The sequence below is a fragment of the Accipiter gentilis genome, chromosome 1, assembly GCF_929443795.1.
Source record: "Accipiter gentilis chromosome 1, bAccGen1.1, whole genome shotgun sequence".
In the NCBI taxonomy this organism is placed as follows: Eukaryota; Metazoa; Chordata; class Aves; order Accipitriformes; family Accipitridae; genus Astur; species Astur gentilis.
In genome coordinates this window covers 2,881,709-2,907,416 of record NC_064880.1, presented here as the reverse complement: position 1 = coordinate 2,907,416, position 25,708 = coordinate 2,881,709, and the positions used below count along the sequence as shown (strand labels likewise).

General features: G+C 40.5%; 2 protein-coding genes across 8 annotated transcripts in view; one reads left to right on the top strand and one right to left on the bottom strand.

The window, feature by feature from the left end:
* The window catches only part of SLC35E2B (solute carrier family 35 member E2B), a 15,194-nt gene extending 3,130 nt beyond the window's left edge, over window positions 1-12,064 (bottom strand). Inside the window, exons 1-8 of one of the 3 annotated variants that reach the window (XM_049816001.1) lie at window positions 11,959-12,064; window positions 5,520-6,045; window positions 4,648-4,783; window positions 3,421-3,548; window positions 2,392-2,512; window positions 1,993-2,046; window positions 1,275-1,347; window positions 437-582 (exon numbers count right to left, since the gene is read on the bottom strand). In XM_049816001.1, the coding sequence (XP_049671958.1) occupies window positions 437-582; window positions 1,275-1,347; window positions 1,993-2,046; window positions 2,392-2,512; window positions 3,421-3,548; window positions 4,648-4,783; window positions 5,520-5,844 (983 nt within the window). In that variant the 5' untranslated portion in view covers window positions 5,845-6,045; window positions 11,959-12,064. Of the gene's footprint in view, window positions 1-436; window positions 583-1,274; window positions 1,348-1,992; window positions 2,047-2,391; window positions 2,513-3,420; window positions 3,549-4,647; window positions 4,784-5,519; window positions 6,046-7,945; window positions 11,779-11,958 lie in introns of those variants that run through there. The other 2 variants (XM_049815992.1, XM_049816008.1) reach the window with 2 other exon arrangements.
* On the top strand, window positions 11,913-25,708 carry LOC126045268 (uncharacterized). 5 transcript variants are annotated; one of them, XR_007508050.1, is made up of 10 exons: window positions 11,913-12,019; window positions 12,373-12,445; window positions 13,042-13,195; window positions 16,175-16,320; window positions 17,952-18,128; window positions 18,938-19,051; window positions 22,081-22,167; window positions 24,237-24,384; window positions 24,869-25,230; window positions 25,319-25,708. XR_007508050.1 is itself a non-coding variant. In XM_049816096.1 (9 exons), the coding sequence occupies exons 1-9, from the start codon at window positions 11,985-11,987 to the stop codon at window positions 24,898-24,900; spliced, it is 966 nt and encodes a 321-aa protein (XP_049672053.1). In that variant the 5' UTR covers window positions 11,913-11,984; the 3' UTR covers window positions 24,901-25,708. The 5 variants fall into 5 exon arrangements, 3 of the variants coding, with proteins under 3 accessions (XP_049672053.1, XP_049672075.1, XP_049672066.1); XR_007508053.1 differs by lacking the exons at window positions 24,869-25,230; window positions 25,319-25,708 and adding an exon at window positions 22,288-22,740 and having other exon boundaries at window positions 24,237-24,325; XM_049816096.1 differs by having other exon boundaries at window positions 24,869-25,708.

Genomic DNA, 25,708 nt, shown 5'->3' with positions numbered 1-25,708 from the left:
CTTCAGAAGAACGGAATACAGAGCCGATTGCTCATATTCTGTACTGCACCACAATGTATGTAAGTATTGCCCTATCACTGAAGCAAATGGCAGCTTAAACATTGGATCTAGAGGTTCAGTGAATCTGTTCAGTCTCATTAACCAGCTTTAACGAACAGCTGTTAAACCTGAATACAACACACCTGCTAGCAAATGAGAGCACCTGTTCCATAAGCTCAACAGCATGGGTCAAATGCTGCTCTCACACAGTGAGGGAGCAAACCACCAAGTTTTGGCGATACGGATGTGAAAAGTTTTCTTCTTAGTTTGAAGCATTTATGCATATATATTATTTATTTCTTTGCACAACATCTTTACTGCCTAGTTCTCAAGCAAAAATACTAGGTAAGAAAAAAAAAATAAAACAAGTGTTCTTGACATGAAAATACCGTTTTACCTGAAAGTCACAGGAGAAATTTTTCCCATCAAGGCATAGGCTGTAACACTTTGTAGGTGGAACAAGACTCCATCTATTAAGAGAAGTATGACAACATCTTGGTTGTAGCTGAAGCTCCTCCCACTTTTCCCAATCACAGGCACATCCTAAAGAACAAAAAAGGAGGACTTTAAGAGTTTAGTTTATAAGCAAATCTAAAAGTGATTTTCCACCCGTTGTTATTATTATAAGCAGGTTAAGTTTTACATTTAAACCTCAGCAAAACAAAACCTAAAGCATACAGGACATTTAGAATATATTAGAAAAACAGCTCTCATCTGACTTGACCTTTCCAGTGTCAGTCTGCCTGTGAGATATTTTCTTTTGTGAACACTGAAGCATAGCAATGAAGTGTCAGAATATGAAGGATACATATTTAACCTGATACACTATACTTACTTCAGCTCAATTTTGCTTTCAGTGAGTTAATACTCCTGTACACCATGTGAATATCAGCAGAAAGTCAAGAAATAGTTAAGATTTGGTTTTCAAGTCTTTATCTAGAACTTTAAATGCACTTAGACAAAATTATGATTTGATCTCAAAAATCCTGAGATAAACTCAGGCTTTCTGGGTCACTTGTCAACTCATGTCTCTATTAGATTATTTCTTTGAAAAATTTATCTTTTTTACACCCCCCTCCCCCCCAATCTCTTGCACACGTAAGATGAAATGCATTTCAGGGTGATTTTTTAAAAAAATGGGAAGAATTAAAAGTAAAAATTAATCTTAATCTTAGTTGCACATTGTCCTCAAGTCAAAAAGAAAACATAAATCCATGTTAGTGAATTCAAATTACCATGAAAAATATCCATGCTGGAATAAGCATAACCACTGCAGCAGCACTTGTGTAGAACTGAAGCTCTGGGGCTCTACAAAGGAGAAAAAACAATGGTTAAAATTATTAAAAGCTTTCTCTTTCTTAGAGCTGAAGAAAGCTGCATCATTACTGTATTTACAGACACCAAAAAAAGTAATAAAAGCCATCTACCAAGCTTTGGGGACAATGAATTCAGCAATCTCTTGCAAAGAAAGTGGTTTGCTTTTTGTGTTGGCTGAGATGGACCAAAGATAAGAGGCACATCTTTTGAAGACCAAAGCTAGCATTTTATCTTGTAGTAAAATACATACATATAGTTATAGGTATATTTTACCATGAGATTCTACTCCTGGCTCGTGTTTCATAGTTAAAATATTGAGCGAGTTCTTAAGTTCATTTCTGCATGCCTACCAACGTTAAGGTATGTTTTATGATTGCAGAATAAGGACTTATTTCTCTGAAAGATGACTCATTTTGTGTGTGCAGACAGTTTTAGCCGATTACGAGACTCTGACCTACCACAGTGGGATCTGAGCATAGAGGAGTTTTCTTCCCCTGATAAAATGATTTAAGTTAAAGCTGTCACAGTGTGAGGGAAAAAAAAATAAATCTTGGTGCAATATAATTATAAATACATGGTTTCCTTACGCAGCCCAAATTCCATCTATAATCAAACCTGAAATATTTTAATACTTACGAAAATCTGTATTTATCTCCACTGAGTAGTTTTTTGGAAAAGACATTTTGCAAACTGGAAAAAAAAACAACACCATTTATCTGTGTTTTAGTTAAGACAAATAAATCAATCCACAAGACAGACAGTTGTTTCCCTTAGATGGGTAGGTACGTTTTCTACACATTATGCAACTACAGAAAGGAGTTGGGTCTAACTCCTTTAGACTAACAGAGTTATACTATTTTTTAATCTCATTAATGCTAACAGATAAGATAGAGGAACTGTATCTTCTGTTAAAAATACAAGTTAAATACCAACATTTAAACATTGGTATAAAACAACCACAAGCAACAATTTTCTTCGATCTACCAATAAACAAAATTCCTTTATTCCACATACACAACTATCATTATGCCTTACCAATCCATGATATTAGTAGATAAAGCTGCTGAGAAACCTAGAATGTTGAAACTGATTTCAGTAGCTGTACAGAGAGCTAGCCCACCCATAACAGGAATCAGAGAGAGATTAACCAGCAATCCTGCAAATGAAAAAGAAAAATTTAAATCTTGAGTTTAATTACTGTACTTGCAATTACATGTCCCAGATACTATAGGGGTTTTTTTAAAGTTTAAATTCCACCTTAACTTCTTTAGTTGAAAGAAAGAGCAACTTATTTGACTGGATTTTAAAGTACAGAGGTTCTAAAGTGAGGTCTCAGACAACAGCAGGGTGCGCTTGAAAATATGGACATATACTCACTGATAAAACTACCTCCCTTGGAGAAAGAAAACGGACCAATGACTGTCTTCATTTCATCTTTTTCACCAAATGACAGAAGAAAATTATACTCTCCCTCTTTACTCTGTGACTGAATTACTCTTCTTCCTCTGGCTTATTTCAGCCTTTTGCCATTTTCCATCACAAAGCAATCTATACATGGATTCTGCATTACTCCTATGACTTATAGCTGGTAACTAGCAAAATCTCTTCAAGCAAGTAGCGTGCAATTGCAAGTGGAATCGCAAGGAAATTATATTGCGACTGGGAGAAATCATATTGTAAGCCAGTTGGTTGGTGGTGTTTTTTTTTTTTTTTTTATTCACAGAGTGAACAGAGTGATGAAATTCAAGGATTTTAAATTCTGAGCAGCAAGCTGTCCTTACAAGAAGGAACACACTGAACTTCAGTTATTTAAGGCTGCAGTAATATTTTCTTGACAGAAAAATAACTTCAGAGCAACCCTGCCCTTACACAGCTGCATTCAAATAAATCCTTTTTTTTACTTATGTATACACTCTACTTATAGTGTTCAAACAGAATAATTCTTCCAGCTGCATTTACTGTATTTCAGTGGAATTTCCTTGTCCATGGCCAACTAAGCAACAGTAGTATTTAAAAAAAAATTTTTTTAAAAATAAAATCACATTACAACAGTCAAGTACTCACCAGTGTATTCCCCTAATATCATCCGAGACATGATAACAGTAAAAATAGGTGCAGAGCTTTTAACGGTTTCTGCAAATGAAACTGCCACATTTTTCAAGCTGACAAGACCCAAGACTACGGTTGCAAATCTGTAGTAGAACAACACATGAAATTAAGCAGAAAATAAAATAATGCTTAAAAAAGAACTGCATTATAATTTCTCCAGGCTTATAAGTTTGAGCTGCAGTAACTAAGAATATAGACAGGTGTAGCTGGCAATCAAGTTATTGAATCATAGTAGCTTGACTGAACCGCAGTAACCGATCAGCTGCACACCTTTACTCCTCAGCACGTGTGAGGTGAAATGCGTCAGGTCTATTTCTTTCCACTTTGGCTTAAACATTATTATTTATTTAGCACAAATGAAGGCACCCTTGGGCAATTGTCCAATTTCCACAGATGTGCCTTGGACTTTCAGAAAACATCAAAGTTCACTTTTTAATGCACTCTAACCAAACTTCAGATGACAGTGTTTTAAACTAAAGTTTTCAAGAGGTTCAGCTGAAAAAGTTAGCAAAATTCTGCTGATAAACAGTAATTCACCAAGGAAATGTTATAATTTGCAGTTATCCATCTTTAATGTAAATTAGGTACACTACATATTTACCATACTTTAAACCATTAAATTAAACAACAGGGCGGCACAGTTATTACGATAAAGCTACTCTGAATTAGTCTGAAACCTATTATACTTTATCAATTTTGCAGCATAGAGGAAACCAAATTATATATTCTTATTCCCTCCAAGACCACAAACTGATACTATCCCAGCACACAGCAAATATTTACTTTTTTAAAAGATAAATGTTAATAGCCCGTATCACTTTTGAGGCAAATTGCTGGAAAAGGTAAGGGAACAAAGCAACATCATAATAAAAACTAATACGCTAAACAAACACCAGCCTCAAAAGAGAACAGGAAGAAAGTAAATGGAAAGAGAAGTGTGTTCTGAAAGAAGCTAAATGTGATAAGAAGTCAAAAAACTGACAGCTGGAAAAAGGAACGTAGCATTTCGCAATAGGAACTAAAAATAAAGTTATCCTGTGATTTTTGGGGGGCAAAAGGTGAACATTCCAAACACTTTCCAATCAAGAATGAAAAGGAAGAGAGCCATGAAAATACAGCTTCCGTTCAGAAGAATGCAACAAAGCAACCAGACAGATCTCTAGGAAATATTTAACTATTTACCTCATTAATCCAACAAACAGCATTATCATGATGAAATTGGGTGGATAAGAGATGCGTGTTTTGTGTTGATACAAGCAGCATGGAACAAACATTTTTATGCAGCCAATGAAGGTGGTTGAAAGCATTTGAACAGCACCTAAAGAAAGATGAGAGGAAAAAATAAAATAAAATCAGAAGATGATGGGAACATGACGAATCAAGCAACAGAAGAAAATTTCTTAGACAAACTTATGTGTAGTACTTTTGGCTGTTAAGAAACATGGCAACTGCTGTCTAGATTTTACAAATTCTCAGAGAAGCCCTTTCCTTCTACCAGCAAGGCAGCAGAATAAAACAAAAGGTGGCATACACCTTAAAAATCTGGTTCACAGATTAAGTGCCCTTTGTTACCCCCCTAAAAAAAAAAATAAAAATAAGCAGCCCATTGGATAATAGAGATCACACAAAAGGCAACTTTTGCACTTGTGCAAACAATCAAAATCTTAACAGCACTGGAGACTATCAACAACTGACTGAAGATTTTGGGTTTTTTAAAAAAACAATACCAAAAAAAAACCCACACTACCCTCCAACACAGAAAACAAAAAATAACATTTTTCTTTCCACCTCTTAGTTCTCAAACACCATCTTACGGCTCCTCTATGAGCGAAGTTTCATACCATCTTTCAGCGAGTGGAGGAAAAGACAGTCAGAAGCCCCTTTACAGGCCGAGATCACAACTCAAATTCCCAGCCCCAAGATCCACCCCCACACCTCCTAACTAGGCCTTTTTCACTTCAGTCGAACAATTTTGTCCCTCAACTTTATATAGGAGGATCTGGTATTGTCAAATATCTTACTGGAATTAAAGCATAAAAGAAAGGTAGGGTTACCTAGCATGCTGGGCTCTCCTTCCAGTAATGAAAGAATGTATTTGTTAAGAAAAAGAGTGCAAAAGCTGAAGAAAAACCACAAAGTGAGGTAGATGAGAGCATGAGAATTCCAGATGCCCAAGTCCGACTCAATGACCGTAGTCTCCGTGATAGTTATTTTCAAAACATTCTCCTCTGGTACACTATCACTCCTAGCAATTATGAATTTTTCACTCCTGTTAGCAAAGAGCGAGCTGAAATGAAATAGTGATTTTCCCTTTGGCTTTTCTTCAAGCGGGGGAGGATTAGGTTCCTCCGGTGTCTGAGAACTTGTCATAGTCGACATGCTGGCATTAAGAAATTAGTATTTGTCCTTAATACAAACCAACATTGACTTAGCACAGAACAGCACGTTGACAAAACAAAAATATGTTATTAGTCTTTCATCTCCCGTGGCCTGAAAAAGTATGCTTGGTCCTCCGAATAACATCTTGCATAAAAATAAACTTCACATGCTTCTTCATGTGGTCTATTCCATTTTTTCTGCCTAAGAATGAAAAAAAAGAGAAAGAAGGAAAAAAGTATGTAGCTCTGAACGTAATGACATTTTAAATCTCTAACGCAGCAAAGATACCACATTTCACCTGCAGTTTGTCAAAGATAAAAAGACTTCTGTAGCTTGTCTTTCAGACTGGATTTTGTACTCCTAATATCACGATACCAAGATTAAGCACTAAGAACTTATCTAAGGGCGATTTTTTTAATTCTAAAATAGCACGCACACACACAAAAGATTTCATGTGTTTTTAAGTTCTTTCTCCTCTAAAGCATGTCAACACAGCCTTCTCAATTATAATTAACCCCTCTTCAAGATTCTGCAGTTTCTTTGATCTCAGTCTAAGGTCTTCTTATAACCATCCAACAGAAAAATCTTCACAACTGAGAAAATCTGGGCAGGAGCCCATACCCTTAGTACTAATTAACCTGTTATCAACTCAAGTCAAACTGAGCAATCCATAATCAAGGACTGTAACTTCCAGTAATCATGAACACAGTTATCCTGGTAAGTATGAGACCTAGGTGAACAGAGTAGGAAAATACGTCCAAGAGCTTTCCAAACAAACTTGTTCTCTATTTAATTACTTGTAAATAATGCAGCGTTACTTATTTTGCCATGCCGTACTATTATAGCTTGCAATTCACTATTAGTGCTGGCAATAATTCTTAAAGCCTTTTTAAAAGATCTGACAGAAAAACGCATTAAATCATTTGCAACTAGAGCTTCCTCCTTTTACAAATCACATGAAATGTGGCAAGTTAGAGTAGAAGAGTACAGAGGGCAACAAAAACACACCCTGACCTTTATTCCTCTCAAGTCACATAATGTTAGTTAGTTAGTCAAAACACTAACAGATTCAAAGTCTGTATTGGGAAGGAAAGAAATTGCACCTGAGCAGCTTATCTGCAACATTAAAACACATATCAGATTTATCGCTTTCTATTTTGCAGTCTGTGTTTTATAAGCAAAAGAACATAGGATGAATTGGGACCTCTTTCGCTCCTCAACAAAAATATACTAGGGGAAATTACATTTGAAATACTTTTCCAGAAGCACATTTGCTGGATAGCCAAGACAGCAGACCTTATACAGTTAAAAAGTAATTCTTGTGTGGGAAGTTAATCACCGGACATCTTGGAAAAGCTGTCCAAAACAAGATCATAATACTACAGTGCATCGAACAATGGCAGCACAAGAAATAATCAATGGCAAGCAAAAACACATGAGTTGTAACAAGAGCTACTGCACCTGCCCTTATTTCGTTAGCATGTGAACAAGTGAATAGAATACACTATTTTCTTCATGCCTTTTTAATGTCCGATATGGCATCTCAAAATAAATCATATAGAGGTACGAAAGAGTTAACTATATCATGTCAGTCTCAATATCCTAAACAGCAGCTACTTTACACTGAAATTTTCCATTCCTCATGTTCTCTACTTCTGTTATTACAACTATGCACAGAGGCTTTCCATCCCTATCCCCTTATCTCTTTCCATTTTACCAGGAAATCACGCTAGCAGCACACCAAAGTACAAGACCCTCCGACACACTCACGTTAAACCATATACTTGTCTTAACGCAGTTTAAGACAAAACTTTGAAGGAAGATACGCATTCTTTAAGAGAATTTGTTAAGAAAATTGGATTCTTGACGACTCCTCCTTTTTCAGGTCTTAAAAAAAATACCCCTCTACATTCAAAATGGTGAGTTATCACAACTTTGTTAATACTTCTTCTGTTTATATTATTCAATTAAAACCAAAAGCAATTAAACACACAACTCCTACCCTCAGCAGCACTGCAATATCATATTTGATATCACTGATTGCACACAGCAGGAAGCAGAACAGCAAATAAGAACAAAACTACTCCCCTAAATTACTGACCTGCTGTCTTAAATCAACTGGGAAGCCTAAAATGGGCTGAAAGAGTTCTCCATCTGGAACTAATTCAGGCTTCTTCCCTTAAGACCAACCAGCAGCTGATGTTTACCAATAGATGAAAACGTGGCAGTGGTTAGTAGACCGTTTCTCTTGGATTACACACAGACATTCAATCTTCCAGCTCAAAAGAACAAACAGCATGCAGTGCACTTTACACTCTTCCTTCTATCTGCTCCAACTTTTAACTACATTAGCAATAAAAATGTTGTATTAAAGGTGGAAAAAATACGCAGGATAGGCTTTGAGAGCGTCAGACAAATTCTGACTTACAAGTAGCAGCTAATTACCAATTCAACAACTCACCAATTTCTTAAGCTTTAAGACATCATATTCATAAGACTACCTGCATTCAAGCTCCTTTTCCCTTTCTACCCAGAGCAGTTCAAAATTTAATCAGAAATACATTCAATTCCAACTTAAAACAGAAGCAGAGAACATTTCCTCAGAAGATTTAAGAGTGAGGAAAATAAAGACATTATCTGCTTGTGCTTTTAAGCATCTAGTTTTAACAAAAAACTACTCTCCCCTCACTTAACAGAGCAGTCATACTTCCTTCGATTACTAAATTGCTTATGCTATTTTCTATTGTGTGCAAGTGGCCTTCATGGGAACAAACATCGTTTTGCTGCCAGCCAGCCTGCATGAATATATAGAAATGACAGCTGTCTGTACAGTGCTTTTGTAGAAATGGTGTCACAGTTTTAACATTTTGAATTAGCACCAGCTCACAGCTTCTGAAATAAATAGCACCCCCTTTTCTCACTCCAACTCCAACAAATATATTTGTGGACATGTGATAGATCAAACCAGGGGAACTACTCCCCCCTCAAATTTTAAGGCTGCAGGGAAAAAGGTCACTCTTAATCCAGACCAGGACTAGTACACATCATCTACTCTTAATCCACACACATCATCTACACTTAATTGACACCAGTACAGTTTAACCTCATCACTGTAAGAGCAGTATGTCTACAGGGATCATTTTCTACAGTCCCAGAAGAAACACCAAATTTTGCAAAAAAATAAAAGGCAGAAGCAACACTAGTTAACAAGGACACGCGCACCATGTTTTTGCAGTAGTTGTTTCATCCGAAATGTTTTCCAAAGAAACTATAGTATTCTACACTTAAGTCAAATGCATAAAAGAGGAAAAAAAAAAAACCATGAAACTGACCTCACGTAAAGTTTTACAACAGTAGTTTTCTAACACAATTTAAAAGGGAGCAAAATCAGTTTTCCTTCTCTGGTGAAGGGGAGGCCTGTGTCACATCCCCCTTCCTCCAAAACTGCAAAGACACAAGGGGTGAAGCAGCTGGTAAAAATACAGTTGCAAGGGCTCGTCAACTTTACAACAGGGCCCTGTCACACTCTCCACACCTGGCCTTCGCTGAGGTGTTCTGCCATAGAGCTACAGATTAGATAAAGGCAGCCAGCTGAGCTGTCTTCATCCACCCCTAACACCACCTGGTCATCTTCTCGAAAAGTAAGCACAAAGTGAGAAAATTAAGAGTTCTTTCAGAGCCATATTTGACAAAAAAACCCCAAGCGCAAGAGATAAAACCAACTCGATAGTTTCAGTGAGATTATCACTGACACACGTCAAAATTCCTTGTAACAGTATTCCCTTAAACTTTCTTTTCATGAGAAACTGCAGGTTTAACCCTAATATTTAAAAAATTGTCAAAAATAAGAAAGCCAACAATATAGCCAGAGTTCAAGACAACCAGAGTCCATCCTTAAAACTTAAAGAATTAAATTATTTAAAGATAACACATACAGCAACAAGAGACAAAGCAGTCACCTGAAGGAGGCCATATAGCATCTTTCAAAAATTACATGTATTATACCAAGACACGGTTTATCGTGAAAATAAAGCATAGCATTTCCAGCACTACAGATTCTGTGTTTTTTAACTATCTATTGCAACCCTGGTTATGCACAGAGTCCTTCACGATTCTTTCACAGAGCATACGAAATATTTTTTATGTTTGATATATATGCATTGGTGAGCATCTGTCAGGTACTCTAACAAATTTAATACAAAATTCTTTTATGACGTAGCTCACCTCAAAACCGATACCTTATGGTCAGAAGCTCTAATTATTTCTTAAATAGCCAAGCAGATTCTGACAATCAGCACTGCATGTATGACACTTGTTTCTCACTGCATTCATTTGCCTAAGACTGGAAGTGCTCTGGACTTTGGAATGACCACCATCTAACAGTGAAGATAAAAAGCCATTGCTACCCTTTTTCTGACCACTTGTTAGTGCCTATATATAAAGACAGATACTTTTGTTTGACAAAATCCACAAAGAACTCTATAAAGCCACCTTTACACCTTGCACAAAAATATAAAAGCTCAAAAAACGTTGCAAGTGTTAGAGAAACTAAGGTTAATCTGATTGTGAAAAAACAGAGGCTTGGTGTGCATATTTCTTAATCTACTATTATGCAAACAAGGTCACCCAAAAGCTACTTCCAACACAACGAATGCACGGAATTCAGCATCCCAAGTAAGCTGTAATTATTAACGCTGTTTCACTAAATGATAACGAGAGCTCCCAAGATGTTTATAAGCACTGACCGTAAATACAATTGCAAAACTATTAACATCTCCCATACAGAGGGCAAGATGCTAACGGAGTGAAATAGCTTAGTACTTTCTTGCACTTCAGGTGCCTTTCTCGTCACCCAGTCCTAAAACCTTCCCTCCTCGGATTCAGAACCAGCCACCACACAGGCACGCGTTTTCGGATGCAGCAGCATCTCGGAGCTGACGGAGCATCCCAAACACGGGAGGAGCGGCAGGAGCTCTGCCTTCCCCTTCGAGACTGAGAGACCTTCGAGGGAGCGATGCTGTACCACGTCCTTTCCGAGCCGGCTCAAGGAGTTTTCAGAAAGCACCAGCGTCGCAGCAAGAGGTAGCCACCGACCACCTCCCTCCTCAGGGCATGCCGCAGCTGAACCAGCACCTTTCAGACAACGGCCTTTGGATCTTCCTCTACATCAGGACCAGCACAGCCCTGCCGCTGCTTTCTCCCCTCCCGCCGACAGCACCCCGAGGCCGGTCAGCGCATCACGGCCAGCAGCCGGGGCCGGGGAAGGGGGCGGGGGGGAGGCCTTCCCGGCTTCCCGCTGACAAAGCCGAGAGGCTCTCCCGCTCAAACCGGGCTTCGGTCCTCAGGGCACCGGCCACCTCCCACCCCCGGAGGGGAGCAGCCGACCGGGGCCGCCCCCGCTCTCACCTGCCCCGCCTCACCGCCGCCGCCGCCGCCTCGGGCAGGGGAAGGCGGACCCAGCCGCGTACCGCCTCCGCCCGGAGGGAATGGAGGGAAGGGGTGGGTTGGATGAACAGAATGCCGTCCACGGGAACCAGCTCTGCTCCGGCAACGGACACCCCCGGGGAGGGTGGATAAAGCTCCGGGAACGGAGCTGCCTCCGCGGAGAAGGGCGCGGGGCTTGCGCCCCTTTGTCACGGTTGCCGTTTGTTTGCCCGTCACCGCGGGGCGGGCAACGGGAGGCCATTTTACGAAAAGGAAGGGGACGTAAAACCCAACCAACCAAAACAAAAACACCACAAAAAAGGGGGAAAAAAAACCAAAGGAAGAGGGGGTCGCAGCAGCCGATCACACCCCACACCCCCCCACCCCGAGCCCCGCCAGGCCTTTCACAGGAGGCCGGTCCCTCCGGGGGGAGGGAACCGTCGCAGCGCCTGACACGGTCCGAGGAGACCAGCGGTCGCTCGGCAACACCGGCAGGGCAAGGGAGAACCCCCCGAGGCTGAGGAGAAAACGCAGGCCCCGAGGGGATGAACGGGAAGGAGGGAACGAACGCCGAGAGCGCTTCCCGCCCGGGACGGGGAAGTGACGTCCCGTCCACCTCAGCCTGCCCCGGAAGTGCGGGCGCTGCCCGGAACCCTCGCGCGACCGTTGTAGCCATGTAGGTACCGTTACCGGAGGGGGACGGTACCGGAGCGGCCATGGAGGAGGAGGAGGAGGGCGGTAGCGGCGACAGGTAACGGCGAGAAGGCCGCAGCGCTTCGCGCCATTCGCGGGAGGGAAGGAGGGAGGCCGGGCGGAACCAAGCGTTGAGCGGGGGGGACGGCTCTCCTCGCTCCCCCCGCCTCCTTACCAGGGTGGGGGGCGTGGGGAGGGGAGGGGCCTCGGCCGACTCCCTCCTCCCCCCCCCCCCCCCCCCCCCCCGCACCCACCTCTGGTTGGTACGGCCCAATGCGGCGGCGGCAGCGCGGGGCTTCGCTCCGGCCGGGAGCGGAGCCGGGGGAGGCCGGGGTCGGTGACCGTGTGTCCGTCTGTCCGTCCCCCGCTCCCCTTTCCCTTTTCTCCCCCTTCCTCTCTCTCCCTCTCCAGCGCCACCGCAGCCCCCCCTCTGCCGAACCTCACTCCCCGGCACCGGCAGCTCATCCCCACGCCCTGCGGCCCCGTGAGTACCCCGCTAGGAACAACGGCCACCCCGCCCCCCTTTTTCTTTTTTTCCTTTTTTTTTTTTCACCCGGCCTTTTTGTTTTTGGTTTTGTTTTTTTTTTCTCCTTACTGCCAAACATCACAAGAAAGTAAAATTATTTTTGCTAGCGTGGTGCAGTTTGGGTGTCCGAGATTTAGGCTGCCTGGGGTGAATGGGGGAAAAAAATAAATAAAAATCTCTCGCTCAAATCCTTTGCCCGTCGCTCAGGAGTGAACCCTTCTCTGCAGTTTTCTAAAAGCGAAAGTCTGGATAACGGGGTACTGGGAAAAAGTTGCTTGCTGAACATCGCAAGGGACTGAGAAAAGTAGAAGGCAGGGTGTAGGTATAACACCAGAAAAATCTAGGCTGAGATTGATCACGGAATAAAGTTGGACTTCTCCCTTCCTCAGCGGTTTTGCAGTTTGAATTCAATCGCAGAGAGTTTCTCTTCCTTTTTCCAAGGGAAACCCTGCACTTGGGTCGTTTAGCCGATGACACTTGCTTTAATGTGTTTCTTAGGAACAGCAACTAGTTTATACTGCATTACGTGTTTAAAACATTTTCTTCCTTTACAGATAAAACCTTGTTCAGAGCTATCTTTTCCTGTGAAGATCTACTTCTGTGTCACTATTTTGTCTCTGCTAAGTGTGATAGGGCTAACCGTAGAGACACTCGTTCGACAAACTGAGGAAGATTTCACCATTTCTCTTATTCAGTTAATTGGAGTTGGTAAGAAACATACTGTTTGTATTCTAAAACAAATGCAATTTTTCCCAAGGTAATAATTAAGAGGCAACTGAAGTTTCTTATTTCACTCCATTTAGTCTGATAATGTTACACGTAGAATCTTCTGCTAGTTTAGGACTAACCATCTAGATGCTTTTGCCATTGTTGCTTTTCCCAGTAGTATTTTAGGGAAGGGATCAGTAATGGATGTGGCGTCATCCAAAATAATATTCATATGTGAATAGTGCGACAAAATACTCAGGTTTTAGGAAGTTTTGCTGTAACTGGCTTTCTTACTGGAGTTTCATTAGGCAGATCTGGCAATGATTTTGCTTTCAGACAGCTGTCACTTTATGTAAGATATACCGAATGTTCAGCTATGCCAGAAAGAGCTTACCGTTGCCCATTTTAACGTCTGTGCCATAATATGCTGGGGAATTCAGAGGTGTCCACGCTCCAAGGCTCGTCATAGAAGGTACATCTCCTGACCTGAGCCATGCTTACATCTGAGTTGTAGTTGGTTTCAAGGCACCTTCTTACACTGCAAGAAGCCAAACATACACAGTTTGATCTGAAACAGGAAAACATCAAGTCATCTCTCTGTGTTAAGTTCCTGCAATGATGTTGCTTCACCTGAAATACTTTAGTAAAAGAAAACAGGGACCTCATTTTTTTTAAAGCTCTCTTTTTTTTTTCTTTTCTTTTTTTTTTTTTCCCTAATAATTTTTGTCCTACTGGAAGGAAAATCTGAACTTCCCTGGATATTTGCAATTAGAGCTTCAGTAGAAACTTAGGTTCATATTCCTGGGTCCATTTGTATTAAATAGAAGTGAAACTTGACATGAAAATAAATAGAACTGTAAGTATTTTAGGAAGTCCTCTGCAGTGGCTTTAGCAGGTCTTGGCTGTTGGCTCGCTGGCCAAAACAGTGTAGAAAAGAATAGACTCTGTGGGTGTAACACCTTGTGTACAAGAAGGACACGCTAATTATAAGCAGTCATTGCTTTCCAGCTTTCACGCTTTCACCCAGAGGGAACAAAGACAATAGATTTGTTCCAGATTCTATAATTAGACACATAAAACAATACTTTTATTCCAAAACCCTGGTTTGATTAGCAGCTTTTCACACAGGACTCAGCATACCAACAAAAATTGCAATGTTAGAACAGACCATTGGTGCCTCCAATCTGTCACACTTTTTTTGTTAGCAACCACTGTTTTGTGCTTCAGAGAAAAATGAAGAACCTTCATAGCAAACCAAATGAATCACATGATGTTATAAATGGGGAAGTTGAAAGCATGCTTGCTAATCTATTTTACCCCCTCCTACCTTCTGTTGATACTAATTAGTATTCTATGCTGCAACACACACACAGGAAGAAGCGCATGCCTCTCACAAGCCTCTGGTTTAAATCAGGAAAAATAGTGTATTTTTAAAACATTACTTCAGATTTCAAAGGTTTAATGTAAACAAAAGTTGTTTCAATGTATTAGTCAGTAAAGATAACATAATTCAAGGAATGTGTTAAAACTGTGATTGGCTTACCTTGAGATTTCAAGATGTGTAAGCTAACCTCCATAAACATGCCAAAACCATGTTTCCTATAGGCTAGACAAAGACTGACAGAACTGATAATAGTTCTTTAAAGAAAAAACAGATGCCCTGGCTATAACAATCTCTTGCGTTTACCACTAGAGAGATTTAAAGAGGGTTTGGGATTTAATTTGTTGGAAAATGTTCACTTACCACAAACAAGGGGATGTCCTTTATTTCAGAAATGTGCATATGCTATCTCTGCAAAAATCTTGATGCTCAGAAGAAGTTTGTTTTCAAATTATTTGTACAGACTTCTTCTGATTTAGCGGCTGAATTTTCAAAACAAGGTAATACTGTCTTAAATCTTTCAGGTCTTCCTGAGGTCACAAGCATGCAAAAAAATCATGAGTCGCTTCGTAATTTGCCAATCATTTTCAGTTTTCTCAATCACTTAATAATTAAGTGAAAAAGAAGTTCATTCACTAGAAGGTTTTTTTAGAGAGACTGAAGTTGTTATGTTACTTTGAAAACTGCTACGACGCTTTGTCCCCATGTCCCAGCCTAACGAAACTAGATTATTTGATGTGCGGAATCCAGGAAGTAGCCCTCTGGAAAAAGAAGTCTATTGTTACTTTGTTTATGGTAACAATTAACTAGTGTTTGCAGGAGCATCCTACATAAGAACAAAGCACTGATTCCTGTTGTTACGAAAGGAAAGCCTTTTCCTTATTTAAGCTTTGTCAAAACAGCATAGGGTCCAACACGGACAGCTAACTGTGGTGTTAAGAGTGGTAAGTTTTGATGTATTTTATAAAAATGTAACTCAGAACTTGTCCAAACCAGTTCTTTTCTGGACTATAGTTTGCAGGGTGGGGCGTTTCAAAATTTCCACAAGAAAAATAAACTGTTAGGAATCCAGCCTGTCTAAGTTCAATTCAACACCCAAGCCATTTGTAGCGGTCAGAACCACGCAAACAATACTATAGAGGTATGAGTACGAGTAGTAAATGGCTTGTTAGTCACTTGAATTACTCTCACTGGGAAGATAATGTAATTTCAGTTCTTTAATAAAAATGGTGTTGCATCATTGAATTCAAATATACTGTTCAACATACTGTTCAATATAGTATTACTAGAATAACATACCAGAGCTGCTGATTAATTTGGATAGCTAATATGTTGCCATTTTCAAAGTGTTACTTCACAAGTAATTTAAAAATCTAACAAATTATTTCATGTCTTGTATGCTGAACACAGGGGAGAGTACTCATTTTAAGTATCCGATTCAGGCTCCTTGGTAAGTATAAAGATACGCTCTTGACTGAGGAGCCAAAGTTACACGGTCCTGATACTTCCATTTTGTCATCTGGATCAAGCATATCGAAAAATTGCACCATGTGCAATTTGTGTTCACCTGGTAACTGACCTTTCCTTCTCCTTCCCAGTGTTCTGTGTATACTATGTGACTAGAGGAATCCTGCAGGAGAATCGCCAGGAGCTCATCGTCTTTGTTCTTTCCATCTTGCTAGTGATGTTTCGTTCCATTGTCAACTTCACAGTTCTCTCTGCTGAGCAAAAGCCAAAACTCCTGGTTAGTCTCCTGGTTTTAATTAACTTTTCTTTTCTCCACATCTTGGATTTGAAAATCTTGGAAGGGCAAGACAGCTGTGATAAGGGCACTGATAACAGAGAAAAATCAGGCTGAATTATTCCTACCATTGAATAACAAAACATGCACCTCCACCACTGCAAATCTGTTTCTCTGAGCTATTCTGTGGGTTTCTTTGTGGGGGTATCTGAAAGTAACGTAGATATCAAAGAATTTATTCACAAAGGATTACTGCAGAAGGTATCCTTCACTTCACCTACTCTCCTTCAGATTTCCATCTATAAAATGACTGGCCTAAAGCCACGTAAATCTAACCTACAAACAGAACTGGAATCTCAAGTCTATATGCAAGGGCACGGCCATTAGCCCCACTGCTCCGTAAGTGCAGCCATGTATTTTTATGAGAGTTATGGTAACCTGCTGCAAGGAAACAAAAAAATACAACGTGCTAGGGGAGGTACTGCCATTCCAGATTATCTTGTTTGCACTTCATAACAATAAAAGTTAATACAAGGATTGTATTCTATGCATTACTAAGATTTGTAGTTAAACTTCCACTTGCCGTGCTTCTCAGAAGTCCTTCCCTTTTGTGGTCACACGTTTATCACAAATGTGAGAAGGAGGTTCCTTGCTGTGAAGTCATCCAAAAATTACTCTTTGATAGAAGAGATGGCAGCCAAGCTAGGAAGATGCAGCAAAGCAGAATTTGCCTATTCAATTTACATATCAGTTGTACATTTACTTAAACATACTTATCTACAGCAAACTGGCTTGTTAGGGTCAATAAGGAACAGGCATCGAAGAGATGCAAATTACTTTAAGGTATGGATCCCAGTCATCAGTTTATATATTAAACAAGAACCTCAAAGTAAAGCCTGGTGTAGAAGATGTACTATTAAGGATTTTTTTTTACTACTATAAAAGTAACTTGGATTACTGTAACTCCTGCTTCCTGAGCAAAATTTCTGAGCCAGAATAAGGCATACTAGTATAAAAATTCTTATAGCAGTGTAATTATGAAGGATGTTTTGCTACTTCAGCCATCTTTAAAGCAGCAGATATTTAGCGTGAATGCCAGCAAAGTTGTGGATACAACCCAGACAAAACCAATGTTTTCCAAAATTTAGTAAGTACAGCATTCAAAATAACCCACTGTCCCCACTGAAATCAATAGGGAAGATTCTTACCAGGTGGTTTATGCCATACAGGAAGCTTAGCGCCGGTCTCTATCAAAGAAAGCTCGCTCTTCAAACCATATGATAAAACCTCAAACAAAACCTTGCTAAAAGTTGTCATGATATTACACGGAGTGCAGAGGTTATGCTTGTCTTAACGGTTGTAAAACTACTACATCGAGGGTAACGTAAACCAAAATAGCCAAGGTGAGTTTACAGTTATTACCAAGTGGTTGCAACAAATGGCAAAAATCACGGCCTGATCTTTGCCACTTAAGTGTGGCAAACTGTCATCTTTAATTGTGGTCTATTACAATGCTATTAATAGGCAGCCTGGTTCTCCTTACTCCTTTATTATTTCCAGTGGGAAGATTAAAGGTTAAACACTGTCCCTGTTTTGGCACAGCCAGTCACATCCCGATTTCTCTTTCCCATCAGGCCCGCTTCATTCTGATCCTTTTGGTTGGCTCCTTTGATGTGATCTGTGCCATCATCCTCATTCAGAGTCAAAGCATGATGGCCTTCCGAGTGGGTGGTGCTCTAGAAAGCCTACAGTCACAATACTTCATGCTGAACCTCTGTTTTTCCATGTTGACCTTTGATCTTCAGGCACAGGTATAGAACTCTCTCCCCTGGGTTCCCTTTTTTCCCTCCTGTTGAGAAAATCTTAAGACTAGCTGACCTGAACTATTAACTTCCTAGAGCAATCCTGCCTGCATCTTACTTTTTAGATAAGATTAGCTTAATAATGGTCATCTCTCCAGGTGTTTGTTTGCTATAGGGAAGCTTAGTTAAAATCCATAAAAAATGAATCAACATATATTTTATCCTCGTCCTGCCCAAAAGGAGAACTGAAACTTATTTTGGGGAAGTTTTTCCATAAAAACAATTGCATCCAGAAGCTCCAATGCAACATGGCCTCCTAAAATAAGAAAAATTATCACTGCACAACATCTCTGCCTACAGTCTCTTGCTTTCCAGCCATCCCAGCTGTCTCCTGCATTTGAGAAAACAATACTGGGATGGGAGAGGAAAGCCTGACTTAGCAAGGCAATCAGCTTGAGATAGCAACCTGAAGTTACAGACAAGTGAAAGGAACCCAAGATCTGTTTAGAAAGAGTTTGTACTTCTGTACACTACTCTTCATTCTTACTTTACTATGTGTTACCCTGTATTGCCTTCTGCTTTATCTGGAGCACATCCTACTGCCTTCCCTGTTCTTTGTTGTTGCTAACATGGCATACAGGGAAGTACGACTGTCCTCGTGTCCCATTCTGTACTGTTTGTCAGCTTCTGAGGAAGAATTTTAGGCTTTAGATCTGTGCCCAGCTTACTGTTGCTGGGAGTCTGCGTCAAATACTTTTTGGTGGGCTGTATGGTCTCAAACTAACAATTTTACCAGATCTTTGCCTCCTCTCTTTCAGCTCTGCTTGTGTGTTCTGCTGATAAGCCTGCACGAGATCACCCTTCTACATAACATCATCTCGGCAACAGGGGTCCTTTGGGCCTGCCTGAAGGTGACCATTAGCATCATCGCAGTAAGTGTTAAGCTAACAGCGACACTAGCAAGGATAGCCAACTTCTGAGACTACAAGTTCTTACCCCGAGCAATTATCACAGGCTGGGAAGTTACAGCCATCCCATTCTATGTAATACTGCTAAGTGGAAGGGAGCCAGAATGGATCCCAGCAGAAAACAAGAGCACCAGCAATAATGAAGTCAGGTTTCTTACAAATCTTGTCTCTCAATTGAGTGTACACGATGAAATGTCACACTATCGTTATTCCTTTCTGAGGGACATTGTTTCATTCTCAGTCCTTGATCACCTACTGTAATGAAACCTAGAAGATCACATTATCTCCAATATTTCTACCTCTCCGAGAAAGTTAGGTAAAACTTGCAACAGTCCTCCAAATTATTATGGATATACAGACGCAGTGAGACTTGTGTAGGCCTTATATCCTTAGAAAACCATACCAAAAAGATGAGCGGTCCTTTATTGGGCAGCTTCTTTGAAGGTGAGTGGCAGTTTTCAAGTTAACGTTAAGGATTTGTGAACTTGAAATTTAGTTTTTCAGGTCAGTCAGACTGAACTTCCTCCAAAATCTTGAGAGCTCTGTTCCGAGAATGATTGCACAATCGGGGCCAAAGTACATCAGATATGTGAGTTTTTTATTACCAGGAAGGAGGTTAGGGGGTTTTGGGTTTGTTGGGTTTTTAGACTCCTTGGGTGTTTGCTTTAGCCATTCAGCCAAATTCCTGACAGCTGAAATACAGCTTTTCAAGTGTTTTGATTGCTTTCCTTGCTAAAAATGGAGCTAGCACCAAGCACCCTGCTTTTAAAATACTTTAGTAACTTGAGGTGAATAGTTGCACAGAATCATCTTTCTCCTGAACTTTGGAGTGTCGTGGCCACTAACAGCTATCTAGCAATGAAAAATGGAGACAGGACTAACTGTGAGTGTGACACTTAGGAATGCAGAAAGGGATATTAAACAGCTTGGTTTCCTCCTAGGAGCTCCTTATATACCTTTGTGAGGCACTGGATCTTTGCTTTCAGTTCGGGTGTGGAAAGAAGGGAGTAATCAGAACCATGTCCGTTTTCCTGCTAGGATTTAAAGTGTAAACCTTTCAGCCACTTTTCCCCCACCATCAGAAACAAAGTTGATCTGACCCGTTGCCCTTCACAGATTATGAGTTCTTTGCTTATCCTTTATTTGCCTTTAGGCATTAAAAGAAGCACTGTTTCTTTTAAGAAAAGAAAGAGGTGCTTCAGTTAGATGGTTTCTTGTCCTAACGTACGTGATATTCCTTAAGCTTTCATCAATAGCAAACATGTTTCTTAATAGTTCAACTAGTAATAGTCAATGTCCTAGGGATAAGTACATATTCTTGCCCTTTGCTCAAAACCGCGTAAGTTAGAACTACTTGAAAGCTACTTTTTACCCCGTCTAGGTACATTACTGACCTCTCTGCTGGAAGAAGTTAACAGCTTCTTGTCTAACTAAGAAATAGGAAATGTAAAATTAATGAAAAAAATGTAGCGCTGTATTTCAGTAAGTGGCAGCACTGCAGGGCAACAGCAACTTAGAAAAGGTGGATACATTTCATAAGGGTCTGTCTGGTAGCTTTGCATCCAAGGTAAAAATGATTCTGTCTCAGGCTAGAGCATGTAGACAGTTTGACAGAGGGGTGACAAAAGGAACTCCTTTTCATTACCCTGTTCAGACAAGTTTTTCACAGTCAGCTGCTTGCAGAAAGATGCAGCAGTAGAGAAGCATCTATCATTGTCTTGTTTGGTCCTCTCTTACTGTGAGGTTGCTATGTAAGAAAGGTATGCAGACATACATAACCCACCAGAAAGTATAAGCATAATAGAAGGAAAAACTTGGAAATGCCTCATACATGGTCCTTTCTGGTAACCACAGTACCTGAAAGTACAGCTTAACCTCATGCTCCCTTATTTCTGGGTTGATGCACATGCCATTTCGCAAGGGGATTTTTTCATTATTTTTCTTCTATTTATATATACACTCTCCCATTTACTTTAGTGGATTTATTTTTCCTAATCTCCATTATTTATTTTCTCTCTTTTCTCCTATTAATTACTAATTGTCTCTTTCCCCCTTCTCTTGTTTCTCAGCCTTTGTTTTCCTTTCCCTTTTGGTCTTTTCTTAAGAGGAGCACTATGCAGTACTACCGAAAACAGAGACAATAGGAGAGGTGGCAAAGAACAGACTCCTTAGGGGAGGGACAGTTCCCTTAATACTTTTGTAGAGGTTCACACATTGACCCTTGCAGAAGAATCAATATTGGTTTTGGGGGGAATCTGTGGTTGATTGGATGCATCAAATCTTATCATAGCATTGGCGCAGTCACTGTTTTCAGTCCCAGTGACTCAGTTGTTTTTCTTTCATTTGCTCAGACCTGCCCTTCCAGTTCAGGACTGCTGAAAGTTGCTACCTGCCGGAAAGCAGTCCATCGTTTCTTCTTTCCCAAGTCCCAGGGTTAATTGTGAAACTAAGTTTTTCTGACAGTTAAATCCTCTTGCTTCTCCCACGTTTTAGTTCTCTGTGACTTTATTCCTCTGTAGTAGAAACAAAGGTGGAGAAAAAAGTCAGAGTGCTCTCAGTCTGTTAGCTATGAAGACATTAAGAGAAAAATCTGAGCGTACCCAAAGAAAAAGTACATCAGCGTAAATACAACTCTTCCGAGACAGCTGCTTTTCCATTTAAGCTAGCTGGGAGTTGTACTGTAAGCATTAGAAGGCAGAACTCAAGAGGATGCCGAGATGGCTCAAATCACACACAGCTGTCAGGATGCGCCCATGAAACAACCAGTTCTGATTTCACCAACATCACTCCTGGCCCAGCTCAGTGGAAAACAGAGATGGTATTTCCTGCTAAAAAAACATAGGTAGATAAGACAAGAGGAGAACAAAGTTACAACTGAGAACTCGGCTACACCGACATTTGAAATGCTATTGAAAAATCAACTATATATAGCCTTTATAGAGTATATAGCAACAAGTTATAAAGTTATGTATATATCTCATCTTATTTTACAGATCTTAAAAGAACTGAAACCTCTGGTGTGGATTTTTCTGGGTCAGAATATACCTGAAGTAGTTTATCTCATCTACCTGCTTTACACGGTAATTCATCAAACTTACTTGCTCAATAACAGGGAGCAAGGCTGGAGGCCTCCTCTTCATTACTGGATCCTTGGGCCCAAAACATGGTGACTCATTCCTGAGCGTACCCCTTCGTTGCAGCTCCTGTTAGAATCAGTGAGAGCAGCAGGCACGTCCTACCTCTTCAGGATCAACTTTTGAAGACAGGAACCATGTCAAATTCCTCTTGAACTGATTAGTTAAGAGGGAGAGGCCCTGGAAGTCTCTGCAACTGGCAAAGTGTCCGGAATGATTAGGGCAAGATACAACAAAATCCTCCAGTACAAGATATGCAGCTCCTCAAAAATGCCTACCCTGCTTCACAAGAAGTCTCAAGTGGTGCCAGAGCATTTGACCACCTGCCCGGCCTCAAGTCATTGTATTTTAAAGAATTTCTTAGGCAGCATCCCCAGCTGTCGATCCTGATGTAGCCAAAACAAGAGACAGTGCAAGCCCAACAAACTCCAGTCTTAGGCATTTTTTTGGCACTATAATAGCGATAAAGCACTTATCGCTGGGGCACCCCAGCAACTCCCACAACACATGTGAAAGGAGGTAAGGAAGAAGGGCAAGGGCAAGGCAGATTGGTCATCACGGGAAGGACTCAAATGCTGATAGCAGCCAGTGTTTCTCATACTTTACATAAATAGTCTCCAGGTACTGATAAGAGTCCAGTGGCTGCAGTCATCCAAGTCTTTGGGGTTCTATTAAAGTATGCAGTCAAATCAGGCTCTTCCAATTATTCACAGGCCTCTTTGTTTGATCTGGCAAAGCACAGAAGGACCACACGCTGTCTTTGGTGGCTATACTTTACTTAATCTTGCATTTAGAAAGAAAAGTACAGGTGGTGGCTTCCGACATTAAGAGCAACGTGACAACTTGAAAATAGCTAGGTCTCCTTCCAATTTTGTATGGTAACAATGAACACGCAAGAGTGACCAGCAAATGAGGGCATGGACATGCAATGCAATACTCCTCTCTGCTAGAGAGATCTGTAATGTAGTCACTTCTTCAAACCAATTCTTTTTAACATATTTTATCTGACTACCTGAAAGGTAGGGAAAAAATAAAAGTAAACTGCACTTACTGTTAATTACTTCAACTCTGAAAAAGCTGCTAGATTGACTCTATAGAGCAGCTGCTAACAACCCTGTAAACAGGAAAACTGATAGAACTTAATAGACAAACCAACTAATTGCACCAAAATTGGCCAGGACATCCATAACCTGCCTTGATTTGGAATACATGCCATTGGGTTTGTTAACAAATCAAAGTAGTCAGAACTATGCTTTTTTAAATCTCATCCTGACAATCACTAGGCCTGCTAGGGCAATGACTCAAACCTGCAGGAAGGGAGAAAAGAATACTGCCAGATCTTAGTATCTTTCTTTCAGGACTGGATTTTTGCAGAGGTCTCTCATCTTAGTATTAACATGCCTGATCATACTTTGTTCATGGGAGCAGTGACCCCTCTTCAATGCAGTAAGATAGCTGCAGGATATAAACATGTTGCTTTTAATTAAAAGTTGCCATTTTCTCTGTATCGGACCTCTCAAAAAAGCACAGGTTAGGCAATTACTAATGTCACAAGCACAGTAATCAGGCTAGCCATGAATGAAAATGGGATCATGAAGCTGGCCCCTGGACATGGGTGACAATAATACTACAATGACAGTCAGGGAACACAACTTCATTCTGTATTTTACAGTGGAAAGAAACTGAGATGTAAGATGCAGTCTGGTTTCCTTATCTCCAGCTTAATCATTTTTTCAGTCTGGGCACAGTACTGTTTTGATATGACTTCAGTGCTGCAGAGATGAGATGGTGTATGCATTTAGCTAGAGTCAGCGTGCACCCAGGGAATCATGTAATCGGGAAAGTAAGACAGTTTAAAAGTGACCAGTTTTCCGCGCCCCCCCCCCCCCCCCCCCCCCCCCCATTACTATCCAGTGACTTCTTTCAGAAACTTAGTGGTTGGCTGATTGCATTTTATGGCTTCAGGGTTTTGTGGCACTAGGTGTTGACTGTTGTATGTCTCTATTTTCCTGCAGGTGATAAGGGAGTGGGGCAAAGGGAATTCTTACACTCTGGAAGCTGCTTTCATTACCGGCTCTTGCATTTCTGTTGCAATAAAATCCGTTTTGTTTTGGGCGCTGATTCACGTCTACCGCAGCTTTGGGCAGGGGCTGAGAGAAAGAAGTAAGTACTTAAAAAGGTTGCCTTAACTATGAAGGTTGTAGCCTATTGTATGACAGTCACAATTAAGTAGAGAGCTTGTCGAGCCAGGAAAATAGTTAGGGACAGTCATAATAAAAGGCAGATCCCTAATGACATCAAGCAGTACCGCAGCCTCAGAATTTACTGGCCTGACAAAGTTCAGAAGACTGGATGGAACATAACGTGATTTCTCCCTCAAGAAAACTGACATTAGTCAAAGTTGCTTCTAACCTACATAAGAATTGCTGCTATCCAGAAAAACAGACCTGTGTGGAAAAATGTCCTCTATACAAGATACATGCAATTTTTCTTCTTTATTATGCTGTATAACTGCCTTATAATAACTGAGAGAGACAGAATAAAGGGACCTAGAGAACCACTAATCTTAAACTACCCAAACCTTTTACAAGAAGGACATAAATGCTGCTGGGTGTTGGTGTTGACTGGTCTTCCTTTCTTCCCACAGTGTTTTCTTCCTATGGAAGGATCGACTCCTGAGCATCCCCCTTGTGTTCTATCTGCAGCTCTTACAGAGTGAAATCGTAGCCGGGGAAGTTCTGATCAAGTACTTGCATTCAGGATGTAAGACAATGGGTCAGTTTCACAGAGGTAGAGGAAGCTGCTCAGAAAAACTATACTTTTCTTGGTTCATATCGTGCTAGGGAACTATAGCAGCACAGCTGGTAACTTAGTTTAAAAAGCAAAGTGCTCTCGGGAAATTAACAGTAAGCCTCTCGATTCAGTGAGTTTTGCTGACAGGACAACGCATCTTTCACTCCTTGTTTTCCTGATGTTGCTTTGTAACCGCAGGAGGTTCACAACATGCATGTGAGTAGAGAATGTTGTTAATATAAATGCTGTTTTTCTGGATATACACAAACATAATAATAATCTGCACATCCATCTTACATACCAGAATCTAGAAGTGGATTGCCCTACCATCATTTCTCAACTCAGATCTGTTGCTGAACAGAGGTCAAGCACTGAAGTTGTTTCGGTGACAGCTGTATTCCCTGATCTCCGCTATGGCTGTGTGATGGCTTAACTCCAACAGAATGGCTAGGGCTCTTGTTCTGAAGTCAGAGGAGGAATATGTCAATTTTTTTGTTTTTTTTAAAATCCCAGCTACACATGAAAACTACGCAATGTAATCTTATGCCTTCCTATAGCGTATCTAACCGATGTGCCATTTCATACACCAGGCTGACTGTTAAACTAAGCCTTTAATATTACAATTTAAAAGTTTGGTATTTTATTGATTGGAACCTTTAGCTACTGGCTATTTTTTAATAAAGTATAAACACAG